This window comes from Pyrgilauda ruficollis, unplaced genomic scaffold (assembly GCF_017590135.1).
Source record: "Pyrgilauda ruficollis isolate IOZ18807 unplaced genomic scaffold, ASM1759013v1 scaffold96, whole genome shotgun sequence".
NCBI classification, from domain to species: Eukaryota; Metazoa; Chordata; class Aves; order Passeriformes; family Passeridae; genus Pyrgilauda; species Pyrgilauda ruficollis.
The window spans coordinates 1,774,033-1,792,331 of record NW_024531710.1 but is presented as its reverse complement, the minus strand read 5'-3'; the positions used below and the strand labels follow the sequence as shown (position 1 = coordinate 1,792,331).

General features: G+C 39.0%; 1 protein-coding gene across 14 annotated transcripts in view; it reads right to left on the bottom strand.

The window, feature by feature from the left end:
• Nucleotides 1–18,299, bottom strand: part of LOC121365478 (calcium and integrin-binding family member 2-like) — a 98,808-nt gene that overhangs the window by 4,168 nt on the left and 76,341 nt on the right. For 8 of the 14 annotated variants that reach the window (XR_005957023.1, XR_005957022.1, XR_005957021.1 and 5 more), the window contains 4 exons: nt 6,292–6,439; nt 6,006–6,201; nt 5,049–5,304; nt 4,833–4,945 (listed from right to left, as the gene is read on the bottom strand). Coding sequence is in view for 4 of the 14 variants with exons in the window: in XM_041489690.1 (XP_041345624.1) it covers nt 6,006–6,201; nt 6,292–6,439; nt 14,141–14,252 (456 nt within the window). In the remaining 10 variants the exon portion in view is untranslated. Of the gene's footprint in view, nt 1–257; nt 437–4,832; nt 4,946–5,028; nt 5,305–6,005; nt 6,202–6,291; nt 6,440–14,140; nt 14,253–18,299 lie in introns of those variants that run through there. The other 6 variants (XM_041489690.1, XM_041489691.1, XR_005957027.1 and 3 more) reach the window with 5 other exon arrangements.

Sequence of the window (18,299 nt, the reverse complement as noted above, 5' to 3'; positions counted from 1 at the left end):
ACCCCTCAAGGCCCCATTGGTTTGTTTAAATTGTTCTCCTCCCCTGTAATCCCATATTGGTTTAAACATTGTATTCCCCACCTTGTGCTCCACCCCCAGTTTCTACCAAGTGGTTAAAGATTGTACCCATCCCTGGGACCTCCCCCATTTATAAGCTGATGTACGCCTCTGTTCAGGGTCTTTCTGTCCCTGACCCTCCTAGCAATAAACACCTTTGGAAAACACACGGAAGGCCTCTCCCTGTTCCTTGTCCCTACCCTCAGCGCAGTCCTCTCCCCAGTGTGGTCCACTCGTGCCGTAGAGCAGCCGTGCCCTACAGCCACGCTCCGGATTTGACAGCTTTCTGGGGGAGGCCACTCTCACCAACAGTGCCGGGAGCTGGTCAGGCCGAAGAAATCCGGCACCGCAGCAGACCTAGGCCAGAGGCTAGACAGAGCTAAAGAATAAAGTAGGGATTTATTAAAAGACCTCAACAGATAGATCTACCTCGGGCCATACAAAAGCCCGGCCAGGGCTACAGCCAAGATAACCAAAATGGACAATTGGCCATGAGGTCTCTCGCTTTTATGAGTTCTGCTCCATTTGCATATTGGAGTTAATTGTCCAGGTATAGCTTTAAGTTATGAAGGCCCATCCTTCTCGTTTTTTCTCTCTTCAGTCCACATTGGGCCTGAAATTTGGATTGATTGTCCTTGGCCCCAGCCTAGAGAAGGAATTGTTTTGTCTCCCTACTCTGTGAAGAGCACTTAGCATCCCATAATATGAAGCTCAGAACTATACACTAAAGTAGTACAGAATCTGAAAAATATAAAAGCTAAAACCTAAGGCATTAGAGCAGAGCTAAGTGTTTCCCAATGGTACTTTTTGCTATGGCACAGTATTTGGGTCCTAACCAAGACAAATTAGACAGGTAAAGTTGTTTTTCTTTGGGCCAAAGAGATTCTGGTTGTTACCCTCTGTTTGCTCTTTAATACAGGCAAGCAGCATGGCTTACAACTGCCACCAGGCTTCAGAAGAGCTCCCAAGCATCTCAGCAGGACAGGGAGAGACAATGTGAAGAGGGTATGTTGAAACCCCACTGTCTATCGGCAGCAATCTGTTCAATGTCATGACAGTATCAACTGTTTTTCTTGACTAACTGAAATAAGAAGAAATTATTATGTATTTTTGTATGTAAATTCTGTAAGTTTGTTGCCTACACTGAAAGAAAACCTTTTTGGAACATTTGAGAGGCTGCAGACTTTCTGGATGCACACTCTTTGGATTTTGTTTTACCAAAAGAATACTCTAACTTAATTACAGCTATTAGATTTGAATCAGAAATTCACTAAAGGAAGCTTGTGGCATGTATTTGGAGGAGATAAAATTTCATATTCACCATGGTCCCTAGGAACCTTGTCTCTAAGACTTTATTCAATCTGGGTGACAGTAAAAGATACGCTATATAGCAGCCTGGCACACCAGCCTGAGCGCTGTGAGACAAAGCAGATAGTGATGCAAATAGTTTACTGGCACTAGGATTTTTTAAATAAAAGATTTATAAATATCTTGTTCACAGTTCCGGAAATGTCTAGAGACTATCTAAATCCAAGCTGTTAAAAATTTAACTCACATGCAGGTAATATCTAGGAGCTAAAAATCCATCACATTGTATGTGAAAACATTTGAGGCATGATTCCCCCAAAAAATCCACCCAAATCCACGTAACTGGAAATCAATTTATTAGAAAAATTTCTATTTTTATCAGAGTGTCAGCTTTTTACTAAGAAGCACCTAAAATACTCTGAAAAAATACTGACAGAAATTATCTCCTTCCACTGTTTCTTTGCTAAGCCTTTCTTGCCAATTAGTCACTAGCTCTAATATTAGTCCGTAAGAACTAATTAATCTGCATGTTGCAACAGTCTTATGAGATACACATTGCCTATAAGGGAGCTTCCTTTGCTTCAGCATTTGGTAGGACTGGGGTCACAAAATCCACTAATGGCTGGGCAAAGGCCCGCAACAGTTTCAGAAATACTGCATTTCCAACATTTAATGTGTTATTTCCCTGTCTGGTTCTGGCAGCTTCCAGGTATTACTAATGCCGTATTCCTCTCAAACGCCATTACCCATTGCTACAGCAATAGGCTTCACCCTCAGGCATTCAAATAAGCTGAAACTTCCAGGATGATTTATAAAACAATTTCCTGTAGAAAACGTAACCAGTCTTGTAGAACAGAACACTTAGCTAGTGCCAGCTCAATCTGCCAATGCTTCCATTAAACTACAAGCAGCTTCTTAATGATAACAATTTTGAGTGAAATAAAACTATTGGGATCCAATTTTCTGAACTAGTAACTGTCATTATCATTTACAGCTTAGTTCAGCTTCTGGGATAACAGCCAACTGCATAGATGTTCCCTGGTTAATGATTAACAGTGTTTTCTTCTAGTCTGGAAAAAATTCCTCAACGACAGCAGTGCAAATCAAGCAACAGACTTTACTGCATCTTCATTTGCCTGACAGCAGCACAAAGCTGGCAAAAGCTGTCTGTAGGAGATTAAACCTACACAGGGTCATTAAGTAAAGGTTTGAGAAAGGAGTGATGGGATAAGGAAAATAAGTCAACCTAGAGTGGATGAACTTCAGCTCATAGCAGGTCAAAGCCTGGAACATGGTGTCAAAGTCAATGCCTCCTGTGTATGTTAAGTAGGTGTGATAATGTGACAGCTTAAAAAAATCCCAACACATGCTTCAAAACCTGAGTGCATATTGCTATTAGAATCTAGCCTTCAAAGGTTTTCCACAGAGTAAAGAAGATATTCCTCCTCAGTAACATCAAATCTCATGCTGCTGATGATGATCTTTTGCAGGTGAAAGAAAGTTCTCAACGTTTGTCACAAGTGGGTTGAGCACTGGTCCCACATAAGAGAGCAGAGAGAAAAAAGTGTTCTATGGCTTCATACAGATCACCTGCTCAAGCAATGGAAGAGCCAGGGATAAAACCTAACTGGAATCTTTTTCCTCCTTTTATGATATGAAGAGGTGGCTTTGGTGGGGACAAAAGAAAAAGAACAGAAAAAAATCCTTTACTACAGATAAAAATCATCTGGGGCCTTGCAAGTTATTCAGCATTTTCAGAAGGCTCTCATACCACATGCCAGGATCATATTCTGGGATCAGATGTTCAAAAATATTGACGGCCCATAACTTCACTGCAAAATCCCTGCAAAGTGCAGTTACCCAGCACCTGCAATGGCTCACTGGCAATCATTTTCTATGTGGCTATTGCTTTGGTTCCTAGGTGTTCTATTTGCACAGTTGCTGAGCAGCTGGAAGTGTAAATCATCAGACTCTTGGGCTTCCTTGAATTAAAATTCTGGAATGCATTCAACTGGTCACAAAAAGTGGAGATAAGCAAAACCAAATGAAATTGTGGCTGCCTCTGGACATTGATGGGTTGGTATTTCTTCCACATGTCTGCTTAAGATTTCAAGTGGCCAATTTGTTTTAGGTGAAAGCATGTTTTTATGTATTTTTGCAATAGTAAGAAGCTAGTTCAGTTTTCCACTGGCATATAGGGTTGGTGATCTGCTATTCAGACACTCCTGTGCTTTGCAAGTTCTGTAGTAGACTACCCAGTGAAGCTGCACAGCCCTGCCTGCCCTTTGGCTGCACACAGCCTAAGGCTATAATTTAAGACAACCATTACAGCTGAAAACTCAGAAGAAAATGAGAGGCTAGGAACAGAGCTGGAGATTAACTCACAAAGATGTAAGAAAGCATTGTTTCAGTAAATGAATAGGTAATGTGTCCAAGACTGTTATGGCACAAAGAACTGGGCTTTTGGTGGTGAGAGATCAGCTACAGGAATCGCATTCTTGTCCCATGTCACAAAGTCTGTCACATGCTGGCAGGCACTGGCTCCTGCCAGAGAGTGCTTATTTATGTTCAGTCCCAGTCAGACTTTGGTGAACCTATTGTGGCATTAAACTTCAATGAATCCCATTCCAAAAGTCAAATCTCTCTTTAGAATGCAGTATTTACCCAGTATTAAAAAAATTAGAATAAGTTCCTCAGAACAGGATGTTCAGTATTAACAATTATGTCAGTCTGTGATGCAGTGCATACAGGAAAAATAGATCTAACAATGTCCTAAAAGAATAAAATACCTTTACAGACAAAATGAACAGTAACCCACAGTAAGGCAGAGGTGTCAAATCTTCCATGTAAATCAGTTTGGATGAAAGTAGTCTTATGACCCTGTCGCTTTCTTTTCCTGCAGCTGTTAACTCAAAACAGAAATCAAACTAGAGAACCTACACATTCTCAGCTCTGAGGCTTTTTTCCATTACACTCTCATTTTTCAATATAGCTTCAAAGATACATGTTGCTGAACCATAAGAAACATCAGAGTCTTCAGTGGATTCTAATATTTCTTTACATATATTTCCAGCTAAGAACTGGTTTTCTTTGTACTGTTATCCCCACAGAAGCTGCTTTTATATAGAAATTGCCTGGTCAGAGGCTCTAAACCAGTGTTTTGGTTAGGAGGTGAAGGAGACCCTTCTGTATATCACCAGGAGCTCTTACGCCTGAGGACTTGAGAGAGGAATCCCATGACCCAGCTAAACTCCTGAATGGAGGGGCAAGTTATGATTCCTCTGGAAGCCAGGGATGCCAAACATCTACCTTAAATATGCACATTGCCATCTTAAACCTGAAGGAGATATCTTGTCACAGACACAGATCCAAGTACATGTGTTTAAACTGAGCAACTGGATGCTCAGTCTTTCAATACTTGGTAGCCTCGTCCTTTGACTTTATTGGTACTCTCCAATTTCTCTTACCTAATCTATAATACACATCTCAGTTCATCCCACTTTTTACTCATCATCTTGCCCTGCTGAATACCCAGCACTCAGTGATTTTCACTCATTTCCTCATCTTCCCAAAACATCACCTAAATGGAAAAGAAAAATAATTGTGACAGTCATTCCAATGGCTACACTGGCAAACATTCCTCTCTGCAACTTTCTCAGGAAATGACTGCACAGCATCCTCACCTTGGAATTCTCAGTCAGCAGTTTGCCAGCCTCTACAACACAGCAGTAAAGTCAGTCATGGCACAGGAAACTTCCAAAACTGCAGCTTCTACTGAATTTTCAGATCTGCCTTCAATTCTTCACATTTGATCGCTGTTCTCTACCAGCTTTGTAGGAGCAGCACAGCCTTTTGTTTGATTAAAGGAAACCCTACCTGATCCCAGCAGCTTCTACATGAATAGCAGTATAAAGAAGATGTTTTCTTAGCTGGAAATATCTGTAAACAAAATGTTAGAATACCTACTGAGCTGAGCTTCACCATAATGATGATACATATCTTGTTCTAAAGGGGTTTCTGTTGATACACTTGATTAGTTAAGGAATACCTGAAATGTATAAAGACATTCACATTGAATGTCTCCTCTCCAGAAGCTGATGTTTCTCAAGGTTCACTGGAATCATGTGCTCCTGCTGTATTGCTGAATCGCTTTTAACATCTTTCCTCCAAAGTTTCATTCATGAAAGAAATACTGTTCTGTGTTCTGCAGGACACTTTACAGTTCTTCAAAAAATGCTTTCACAGCAAAGAGATCAATGTTTTTCTATGTATATTTGTAACATGTATACAGTATTTACACACATTCCTATGCAGACAGCCAGGATCCTTGCTATAGGCTTAATCCTTGCTACAGGCTGAATTTGAGCTCATAATGGATGAAAATATTTTCCTGAACTGCACCAAGACGGGTGGAGGAGGAGGAAAGGTGATAATTAAAAGTCATTGAGCTCGTAATCTTAAATTAGGAGACAACTGGAATATGCCCTGGAAAAGTAAACTGAGTTAGGTAAGAAGCCATCCCCTAGTCAGTTCTCTAGTAAAACACTTATGTCTGACACTTCTTGTATTAGACTGCACAGCGATATCCTAAGACAATACTTGCAAGTATGCAAGAGACTTTCTTTTTCTTAAAATAATACCTGAGAAAGTCTGGTGCCTTGGAAATCATGTTTTCAAAATCTGCAAATCCTAATTTCCCATCACCATCCATGTCAGCTTCTTCTATCACCTTCTCACAAACCAGAGTGATTTCCTCTGCTGTCAGCTCTTCCCGGGTCAGCTTATTGAGGGTTTTTTCCAAGTCTGCTTTACAAATGAAGTTATCTGTGTTAAAATCTAAACAAATAGAAGAACCAAAGATCACCAAGTGTACCACTCATTTACTCCAAACACAAAAAAACACACCAGAGCCCCTCCACATAGTACCATAAATCTTAAAGGCATAGATTGCTTTAAGCTCTCGGGGAGCCATTTCACTGAGCACGGAGAACATATCCACAAAGTCATTGAAGCTCAGGCTCCCCTCTCCATCTTCTGAGAAAGACTCCACAATCCTTTCTTTGAAGGGGTTCTCCTGTAAAAGACATACATAGACTGGTATTTGGAAGATGAAAAATCCTGCAGACTCCCTGATAATGAATATTTAGTTGCACAGTTGGCTCTTTAAAGACATTTTTTTCTTTTTTTCCCCCAAAAATGCATCAAAAAACTTACATTTGCATGCTTTAGCAGGAAGTTTCAGCAGTCCTTGCTGCTGCATAGTACCACTTCTGGCCTTTTACTTTCACTGACACATGTCAATGTCCAACCTCTGGCTGGACTGACTAAAAATTTCAGAGATTTAAATGAAATGTAATCACCACCGGAGATGATCCTGAAGTCATTTTTAGCACCTTAGAATAAGACAATATTCTAAAACCATAAACACACCAGCAAGCATAAGAAAACCTGCTTCATCACTATGAAATCCAAAACAAATGTTTTTACAGTAAAAACCCATCATCTTTCTCAGAGCTATACAAAAACCCAACACTAATTTGTAGCTGTATCAATAAAACTTGGAAAATCAATTCAATTCAGTTAAATATAAACAGAACACAAACATCACTTGGGCTGTGAGCAGCATCTCATTAAAGCTGTGCTACAGATCTTATCTGAAGCCAAGACATTGATTAACATGCTGATCCATAAATATATACAGCTGTGGTGGTGGCATATCAGGTTCACTATTTTTACTCTGCATGCAGCATTTTATTTGGCTTTTAAAGAAGCAGTACTGTGAAAGCTTAGAAGTTCAAGCATATCTCCATTTAATTTCTTTTTTTCCCTGTAAATTTAATTACCTAACAGGTATTCATAAACCATCCTATTATTTTAAATGAAATTTCAAAAACAAGCTATATTTGAGAGACAAATGACCAGAAAATGTTATTTTTCAGTTTACCTGAATTCTTTCTTGATAATTCACACACAGAACAAAAGCATCTATAGAATGCATTTGTGGCATAACTGTGGTGACTAAAAAAGTAACAACCAGGAACAAGGCTGATTTTATGGACAGGTGAAGTAGGGACCACACAGCCTTAGGCTGAAATGACAGCCCATTAAAGTAGTCAATACTAAATACAAATTCTCCTGCAGGGTTGGATGACTGAAGGAATCCACAATTAGGAACAGGCCTACAGATTTCAAAGGACAGGAGATTAATGAGTTGACTGTTTAGATGAAGATAAAACCAGGCCAGATAAAACCAAATTAAATAGAATAGAAAAGAGGGATTCCTCAAAATAAAAAGTAGCCTCAAAAAGCAAGAGGGTCAAATCTCTCCAGAGCATGAGAATGAAAAATAACACCCCAGACCCAGGCAGATGGCTGAGAGAACCTCTCTGTAAAAGGATATGTAGTGATCACTCATGTCTCATGAATGATGTGTAGGTACAGCAGGTGTGCATCTGTGGGTACTGCTCAGGTTAAAGTATCTCACTTAAATGCCTGGAAATGTCCCTGGAAATACTTGTGGAATACACATTTACACATTAAATCCCAGTTTGTGGGATTTCCCTGTGGTTATACACATTTACCTGTTTGTGGGATTTCCCTGTGGTTATACACATTTACCTGTTTGTGGGATTTCTCTGTGGTTATACATATTTACCTGTTTGTGGGATTTCTCTGTGGTTATACATATTTACCTGTTTGTGGGATTTCCCTGTGGTTACACACATTTACCTGTTTGTGGGATTTCCCTGTGGTTACACACATTTACCTGTTTGTGGGATTTCCCTGTGGTTACACACATTTACCTGTTTGTGGAATTCGCACACACAGACATGCAGGGAGGAACAATTGATTCTATTGTTTCAAACTGCCAGTTTATAAATAAGCCAAAGTAAGATTCATTTGGGCTGAAATATATGAAAAGGCCCACTTTCTTCCTAAAAGCACACTAAAACATGGCGTGTCACATCTTCAGTAATTGAGAATGGACATCAAAACATGTTAGAAATGTATTTTTCAGTTCTAAAATGCTGTATAGCTTTCTTTGGAACAAACCTCATGAGAAGTAAGTGTCATGGTAACAGTAGTAAACTGACATCTTAGAGGCAGCATTGGGTAACAAACCAGGAGCAGACAGATGCAAATATCCCTATCAGCAGTGAATATCAAGCCCAGGACTTAGTGCTTTAGAAAGGCTGGGGCAGGATCTCACTGACTCAATAAGCATATTGCAGGTGTATAAGATGAGTTATTTATTTGGCATGTCAGAGATCTTGAAAATACAGATGAATTAAGAATGAATTAAATGGACCTAAGCATACTTCTTAAGTAACTCTTTGCCAAATGGATCTCTAAAACCAAAATGAAAAATAAAATCTTTCCTCATATTGATTTCTTTCCTTTAACTTTCTCATATTATGTGTCTTCAGGCAGTATATCTGTGGCTTACACAATGGAAAGTATTAGCTTACCTTCACAGATACTTTTCACATCCTTTCTGTAATTTCATTACCTCTACTCTAAAGAGCACAGATTAGGGTTCCATCATATTTAAAGGAAGAGCCATGGGGGAAGGGAGTAAAGGGGAAAATTATATTGTTTTTTCCTAGATTGCTTTCCCATAAGCACTAGTTGTTGAAAAAATATTCATTTTAGAACTAGAAACTTCCACTTGTCTTAAAAAGCTTTTTCTGTAGTCTCATGAGAAAAATGAGACGGGAGACAGAAACAATAAAGAATTACTACAACCAAAAAACATCTCTGCTGTTTTGCAGATTGATGTTGTTGCTGTAGTGGCTCAAGAGAATCCTAAATATGCAATCCATCTTTGTAAGGAACACTTCTTTTACGCAGATAATTGTGTTTCTGTGCATTTTAAAATCTCACACGGCATCTATTCCAACATTCAGACCTTTAACTGCTTACAATAAAACACAACCATTAGTTTTCTCACAAACTGTTTGAGGATTTACTCCTGGCACTGCAGCTAAATCACCTGTTACATCCTTCTGTCTTCTAGTTTCCATCCCAGACTCTAGGAAAGTACTCAGGTGGCCTTTTGCCTTATCTATTTTGTAGTTTGAAGAATTAATTTCAAACATCCAATCCTATTCCCACATGCTGACTGCATTTTGGAAATAAGAGGTTGCAAGTGAATATCAAAGATAGGTCAAGATAATTAAGCAGGAGGTACTGGAGTACATTTTGGTACATTTTGTCATTACAAAATGCTGCTTAATTTTCATACGCACAGAAACACAATAATGACTTTCCCTTTTGTATTTGAACAAAAGTCCCCACTGACTTTAGAGAATACATTTAAAAGCACAAAGCAGTCAAGTTTGCAGACTATTGCAAGTCAGAATCCTTGGATGCTTTAATCAGGACTTTTTCAGCAATGGTAAAAACTAGCTTTTCTCAAATTTCAGGAGTTATTCCAAAACAGAGGGGAAAAAAATTGTTATCAGACAAACATTAATATAAAAGTAGTTAAATTGTTCATTACCAAAGCTCCACAGGAAAGACTACTCCTTCAGAAGGGAAGCATAATAAGTGCAACAGCAAATTGTCCCTGGAGCAGAAAAAGGCAAGTTTCTTTGCAGGGTTTTGTTCTTAATTTTCTTCTTCCTCAAAATCAATAGCTTGGGTTTTATGTGTCTATGATTATATTAATGTTATCAAACTTCTCTGCAGTGCCTGCAGGGTACTGTTTAAGAAATTCCTGGAGAAACCAAGGCTAAGACAGAGCTAAATTGGTACATTTATGTCTCAAGGGAAAAGACTATTTTGTTCTGTCAGAAAGCAGAAGCATATGAAATTCAACAACTCTTTACTGAAATCACAACAACCAAAAAACCAAAGACTCAAGCTGTATCCAGAATTGCTTAAATATTACAGAACCTAGCAGCACCTCGTGGGAAGATAAGGCATTGTGACAAGAACTGATTCCTAACTGTGACAGGGACGTGTACAGACAAGGCTGCAGGCCAGCAGGGAGGCATAGGCTGGGGCTCGGTGCAGGGAAAACAGCCCCCAATGACACTTGGAGCACACAGCTGAGATGCTCAGATAAGGAGACTTCAGAGCAGCAAGGAGAGCAGTCGGAGTGAAGTTTTGCTCCTCTGAAGGGAGTGAAACATCCCATCATAACTAGGAACAACTAACAGAATGCAGCAAGGATGTCGAGATGAGCTGGAGGCAAAAATCAGCCAGAGCAGGGCTGGGGCTTGAGAAGATCACCCTGCTCTGGCATTATCCATTGCCCTTTCCATGGAAAGCCCAGGTGTCATTGCCTGATGCACAGAAAGCTCTGAACCTGAAGACTCACTGAAATCACGTCTAAAACCTCATCCTATTAACACTGTGGAAAGTATTTTTATTTTGAAGCAACTCGCTTGCATTCACTTTTAAACTTACTACAAATAGGGTGCTAACATTGGTTCTGAGATGTGAGATGGAGTTGCTGTTCCCTGTGTGTCCCTGCTGGCTCCTGGCTGATTCCTGTGCCTGCTGCCCAAGCTGTTTTATTTAGTAGTGCATTTATAAACTACCTACATCCCTAGTGCAGCTTATGGCAAGGCCTGCAAGGATCAATGAAGTTCCTGTGTGAGCCAAAACGCAGGATGCAACAGACTGTAAAGGGAGGGAAACAAAAGTGTTTCCCCTCCAGCAGCCCTTTGCTGCCCAGCTCTGGAGAGAAGGATTGCTCTGCACTGCCCACAGAGAGCCCACAATCTAGGAAAGAGACAATCTGGGATGTGGGAATGGACACCCACCACTGCTGCCAGCCACAGGGGTCTCTGACACCAGGTTACATTCCCACCTGCAGCTCTGTGGCAATGACAGTGATAATGTGACCAAAATCAGTTTTAATTTGAAAAAATATCACTTTTGCTTTCTCTCTGGTCCCACACTGAGCAGTCCATATCATGGCTGCAGTTTTGCTATATTAATTACTGCCATCTCACAGGTGTCCAGATGCCCCAAAGTTAATTTATTAGACTGGTGCCTGTGTCACCAAAATTGCGAAAATTAGAGAACAGAGACTGCAATGAAACTGATGGAGTAAAGTAGCTCTGTAACTTCAGTGTAATGGTAGATCTAATCAACTGAAAGTACCTTCCCCTTCTTTATTTATTTATTTCTTGTCCCAACTTTCAACTTTTCAGAATCAGGGGTTAATGAATTATTCATTACCAATTAAAGAGAATGACCATCAGCATTTTTTTTCCCCTCGAAACACAAAACACCTGACTCAAAGCTTTAATGCATGAGGTAAAGATCTTTCTTTATATTAGCAAAATCTAATTTAGAAAAGTGTATTATTGATTCTACCTGTTTGTCAGAACCTGCAGTGGCATTGAGCTCAACATTGCCAGTAACTAGAAATGTAATGTGTATATGAAAAAAGCCAGGTGCATTGAAATTAGCACTAATTTTATTAGAATTCAATAGACATTTAGGTCATTTATTTCTATTTTAAGAAGGAAATGTTGTCTTTGTCTTCACCTTGATGAAAATTTACCAAAGAAAGAAAACACCATAATGATTTGTTAGGCAGTCTCGTCAAGTTGCAAAGGTTAAAGATTTTTTTCTTAGTGTATCAGCTGAAGTTAGTACCTAGGTCGATTCAAACATAAACTCTTGAGGAAAGACTCTCTCCCTCTCACCCCTGTCTGCACAGATGCCCACAAGATGCTTCATGAGCAAGGTGGACCGCAATTCATAATAAAGATCCCAAGCATTTTAACATCTTTTAGTGTTAATGCTTTGAAAGAGCTATGGAATATCACCTAGTTTCCTCTTACTGGGATTTTACTAGAAACAAGCTCAGTAGCTATTGAAAGCACTTTTCTCTGTGAGCTCCCAGAATTCCTGAAGTAAAATGAGTGGTTTAAAACCAATATTTCTAAGGTTTTTCCACAGACTTATGAGACCTGACAGAGAATTTGTATAAAATTCAACATTGAGTTTGTGCTATTACTTTCATAAAGTCAAGTTCCATTACCTGGAGACATCTTCTAAAGCAGGGTCAGAAAGCCTCACGGATTTGTGGTGCCAGTAGATAGATTATGATCCATACATGATTATGATTCATACATGGAAGCCTCTTAGGAAGTCTATCATCACCATTAAGTTTGCTAAGCTGGCATGATATGATCCTGTATCTCAATCTAAATAAGATCCTGTATAAAATTTCTGTTTTAGATGTCAGCTTCAGTACCAGGCCTTCCATCTTGAAAGTTCTCATAGAGTGAGCTGTTCCTTAAGTGCTCAATCCTCTGTCACTGAAGCCAAAAAGACTCTGTGTGATCATAATTTCTCACTTCCTTTTCTAAGCTTAGCCTTGATTTGTCACAAAGCAACTCCCAGCTGTCTGGCAGTTAAAGTGTGAGGAGTCAAAGAACTGTACCAAAGAATTCATGCTGTGCTATCAAGACCTCAGAGATGATAACATAAACCCTAAGGAATACTGATGCCATCAGAAAAAGCATAAATATATTTTGCTGAAGAAGCCCATGCCTACTGTGAAAAAGAATTCTAAATTATTTCTCAGCTTCTTCAGAAACCCAAGCTGTCTACAGGCATCTGCTAAATCAGAGTCTGAAGAATAACTGAAGGATAAAAATTTTCCCAAGGTTTTCTATTGAATTAAATGCTTGCATGTGTTGAATATTTCCATTTATATGAAATGCTGGTCGAATACTTTTTAACACTCATACATTAACAAATCATGCTTCTTGCTCAATAAATTATACTATCCCAGAATCAAACATACAGCAAGTGTGGTATTAAAGAGTTCTGTGAACTTCAACTTGAAATCTAATTCAAATGTTTTTCACTTCATGTTGGCTTAGTGTCTCTACAACTGAATGTCTAAAGCGTGGCTTCTGCTTGTAAAATATCAGATATTTGAAAAAAATATAATACAAAAGAAGAATTTATAGATCATTAAAATAAAGTGGAAAGCCATCAATTACAAGGTTTTTATAGCATTGTTCTTAAAAAGCTTAATAATGCTTCATGCAACTATCAGATTGAACACATAATTTAGTAATTTATAGATATCAATTGACTAGCACACATTAAAAATAGACTGTGTGACACAACACATCATAATTCAATGAACTGTTTAAAAAGAAATGCTAAAACTCCACATATGTCCTGTTAAAACCATAAACTATTAAATTGCTGAACTGAGAATAAAAACAAAGCGTCTCAATTTTTTTTTGCACTGATTGCCTTATACCTGCTGCTTCTCTCATTTGCAGTTACGTGGACTGTTTCTCCACTTCCTACCATGTAATGTACCCATGAAAATGAAAACTCCTGATAATTAAGAAAAATAATATTCATTGTGCTCAGGTAGCTGAGAAAAAAAGGGGAAAACCTTTACTTTTTATTAGCAATATTCTGCACACTGCTAGCAAATTTCCTACAGACTGAGATAAGAGCTTCAGATTTCTAACCAGCTCTTCACACAGAGATCCCTGTGGGTGCATGGCTTCTGCAGGGGATATACACAAAGAGCAAAGATTGCTAAATTTATTTCCTATTCGTTTCCTTTAACATCTACCCTAACTATCTCTGCAACAAAGACATCCACCTGAATATTTTTCCAGTTTCTGGGGCTGGTTTTGCCCTTGAACAATAACAGGAAGGGGCAGACCTTAGCATGCCACAGCACTTCTATCAATTTTGGAAAAAAGTCTGGCAGACGAGCTAGAGAAGTTAAGATACACTTTGCAAGCAGACTGCAAGCAGTCAAAAGCGATACCTTCAGCTCAGGCATGTTTATTATAAGCTGCATAGGTAGTTTAACATCTGGGTCCTTTGTATAGTCCATGGGCACAACGTTTGGTGCCATTTCATGGTATCGGCCGTGCAACCTGTAAACAAGCAGAAACAAACAGCCAATAACCAATTTTAAATAACCAATTCCATTCAGACAGCAATCAGGTACAAATTTGTCTTGCCGCTCTAAACATCAGTTTTAGTGCACAAGTCTGAGCCCACCGAATTCCCATCTTTCTGAAAACGAGAGGCCTTTGATGCAGCATCCAGCAAAACTGCTGCCAGCAGCCACGTGTTTCTCAAGGTCTGTCACTGAGCATTTTCACACTGTCTATGTAACATTTGGGCACTGCCAAGTATGTGCACAGAAGGCCTGAGCCAAGGCATGTACTACAAAATGCAATTCTTACCATATGTGGAAGTTAACTCTTACACCTAATTCAGAAAGTGCCCCTTTGTCATGTCCTATGTATTAGCACAGTGTATTCTGATCCCTCAGTAGGGCATGTGTACTACTTGTATACATTATAAAGCCGTATCTTGTGACTTATTTTCCTTTTAACAAAAAATCCTGCCTGCTCACTAGGCACACTAACAGTTACATATAGAGATTACTGTGTTTTAACAGCAGAATATAAACAAAACAGTAATACTGCAAGAAACACCTCAGCAATCCCTTCATTTCCCCAGCTTTACCAGCAGCAGCTCCGCACCCAACTGAACTACTTCAGGTTCCTGTGTGTAAATAAACTCCAAAACTAGGATAAAATCATCTACAGGCATCTGTTTTCTCATGATTATTATATGCCACAAAGAACACATAAAATGAAGCACAGAAACACATTTTTTCTGCATTGTAGGAAACTCATGTCCTCATGCTGCACAGCAATATTTGTGCCATACCAGAAACTGGATATGCACTATCTCAGCACATTTCAGCTGCTTACCACAGCTCACCCTGACATTTCATAAATACTGTGTAATTCAAGATGCAATAGCTATTTTCCTCTCTAGCAATTGATTTCTCCATTGTAAATAGCAGCTAAAAAGATGCTTCTAAATACAACAGAAAAAGCAACTTAAAAGCACTTAAAAATAAAAACTTCAAAGAAAACAAAACTTTCAAGTCCAATATCCATCAATGGGTTACCTACTTTTTTAAAAGCTAGAATACTGAAATGGTGTTCTAGTCTTCAAGAAAATAAAGCACTCATTATTGGCAAAACTTGACCATTGTGGACAACATTCAGAAATTTAGGAGCTGACAATCCCTGCTTATTTTAACTGCCAAGATTTCCTTCTTTACTTTAATATTAGATTTGTCTCTTTATAACATGCAGTATCAGTGCAAAGTAAACCTGTCACTTCTTGCTGACAGAATTCACTATCATGTCCACAGAAACTGCAATCTATTTATACTGAAATTCAGCCATACCCTTTGGCAGCTGAAATGAAAGAAGGATACAGCTCCCAGCTCTAGACTAGACTCTGACAGAATTGTTTGGAAGGCAGGTGCTGGACACAGAAACATGCAGGCAACTAGCTGTAGATTTGAGGGCAGCTCTCATATCCTGTTTTCCTCCCAACTAACTCTGCCATTAATTCACCAAATCAGTCAAAGATCTGTGGAAGTAAGAGCTTTCTACCTGGGTGGGTTTCACACTAAGGCATCCAAATGAGTCTGTAGGAAGTGGCTCTGATCTAACTCCTGCAAACTAAATTACACCAATAAAACACATCTTCCACATGCTTTTATCCACAAGGATCCAGTAACTCTATTTGTAATAGCCTTATCACATGGCATGATTAGCATTTAAGACCGTGAAAAGGGCCATAAGATTTCCCAATACCAAACATACAGTATGTTGCACTTACTCCATTATCCTTCAAAATAAAAAACAAAAAACCCCAACCAATTGAGCAACCACAAAAGACAGTAACACCTTTTCCTTCTGTAAGATCTTGATGCTGGAAGGTTCTTCAAGGACACTATGTACTGTTTTATAATCAGCTGGATTGCCAGTATCAGATACTGGATTTTGTAGAAAAAATAACAGACCTGCTTCAGCCTTTTAACAGGATGCCAAGAAAACCACCTGTCACAGTCCTTTTTGCTGGAGGTCCACCAAAACTCCCGTTTAGTTGAATAACTTATGTTGCATTGGGAGAGTATTTACTTTTTGGCAAGGAAACAATACATGTCTGATCAACTATTCTGTAACATGATGTAAAGGTCAGTAGACATCGGGGTTATTTACACCCATAATCCTCCTGCCTGTATGCAATACCTCACTACACCTTGTAGTGTTGTGCACTATGACAAATCAGTAATCACTTCCCAAATGCTGCTCTCATTACTGAATGTTCTCTCACATCTCTCAATAACATTAATTCCTAACTACAAGTAGAGAAGAAGCAAAGCTCTGGTAAAGGCTCTGATATTTCTCCTGTTTTGGAGAAGCAGAAGGTTCTTCAGGTGACCTGAACACATCAGAGCAGTTGTGACCTAGAGGAAATGCTTTTTGTCCCTTTACTCAGCATGCCCTTCACAAAATGCATGTCTGAAAACAACCTCAAACCTCTTTATCTGTCCTAGACACAGAAACATTTGTGTCTTGTCAGAGAAGTAATGCAGGGTTTTGCAGTGCTGTCTGAACACACAGATTTGGAAAAGCTGCCATTATCATACAAAGACCATCATGTATATTCAGAAGCCCAAGACCAGCCTCACTGTTTTTGCAGCAATACCTACTACAGCTGTATTTCCTTTAAAAAATTCTTCTAGATGCATACAGAAGCATTTTCCTATTCCTGGATGTGCTCTCTTTGCCAGCAGGATTCCGTATTAACTTTGCCTGGAAGTAGGAAATGAAAAATTGGCAGTGTCTTCCCTGCCACAAATGAGAGTGGGAGGGAATGTGGTGATAAATTTAATGGCAAATTTCATTAACTGATGATGCTTTGTCCCCACAGGTACTGGTACATGTTTATGCTTCAGGTACAACATCCAAGGATTAAGGCTGTGATTCTGTATCATTTTAATCCAGTCTAAACCCAGACTGCTGATATGCCCTTGCAGAAATTTGAAGCCCACCAGCTACTCATGTCACTTTTGTAAGCAGTAACATTTAAGAATGTGTAGTGAGGTTCAGGGAACTGATGTGTTTGAAAAAAAAGATGTTTTCACAGTTAGCTCCTTGAGGTTACTGAAGCACTTGTGACAGCAGCGGAAGAAAATAGGGGTTTCATTTTTCTATTAAATTAATCAATAAAGGCAGAACAAGACTTACCCCTGTAGACAGCAGTAGTTTTAAAATCAACTCAGATGCCCATCAACCAGTGAAAACCAAAGTTCAGAAAAAAGCCCACAACACAGTTCTGTCCCCACAACCTACTTGTGATTGATGATAACTCTCATTTTACTACTTTGGGTCTTTTACATGGCAAAAAAAGGTAGGTCAGAGTCTGTTCCCACTTCTCAAAGGTGAAACATCCTAGAGTCAGCAAGGATGATGCTGTGGGAATTTGCTGGATATAGTTTGGGATGTATCTTACAACACAGCCTCCTGCTCTACCTGAACAGATCTGAAAAAGAGATTTCTAAGCTTACACCCTGCAGCAACCATTTAAATTCACTATTGAGCTTTGGGAGGGAGTCAGACTGTACCCAAGGTCACCAGTGGGTGTGTTAAAACAGAGAGCAGCTCTTCCTTGGCCTGGTGTACATTCATCTCCACCATTAAATATAGTGACAACACATTACAGCTGGCTGAGCTGCCTTTTTAAGAGGATCTCTGCACTGAAGGAGTGCTGAAAACAAAAGATAAAAGCTTGCAATGGTTCCTTGATTAGAAATAAGTAGAGGCTTTAAAGTGGCTTTAAAAATAAATAAACATCTTCCCAGTTTTAGTCCCACAGCAACAGTCATTTGATTTATGCTGTAAGGGGAAAACATTTTTATTCAGCAATATATATCCTATTTATTCCTAAGTAAAAGGGATGCATTCAAAGACTTGTACATTACACCAAGACCATCTCAAAGAGCAATTCTGGATTGCTCAGCACTGTTCTGAATTGTCAGAAAAAAAAAAAAAAAAAAAAAAAAAAAAAAAAAAAAAAAAAAAAAAAAGGTAAAAAAAAAA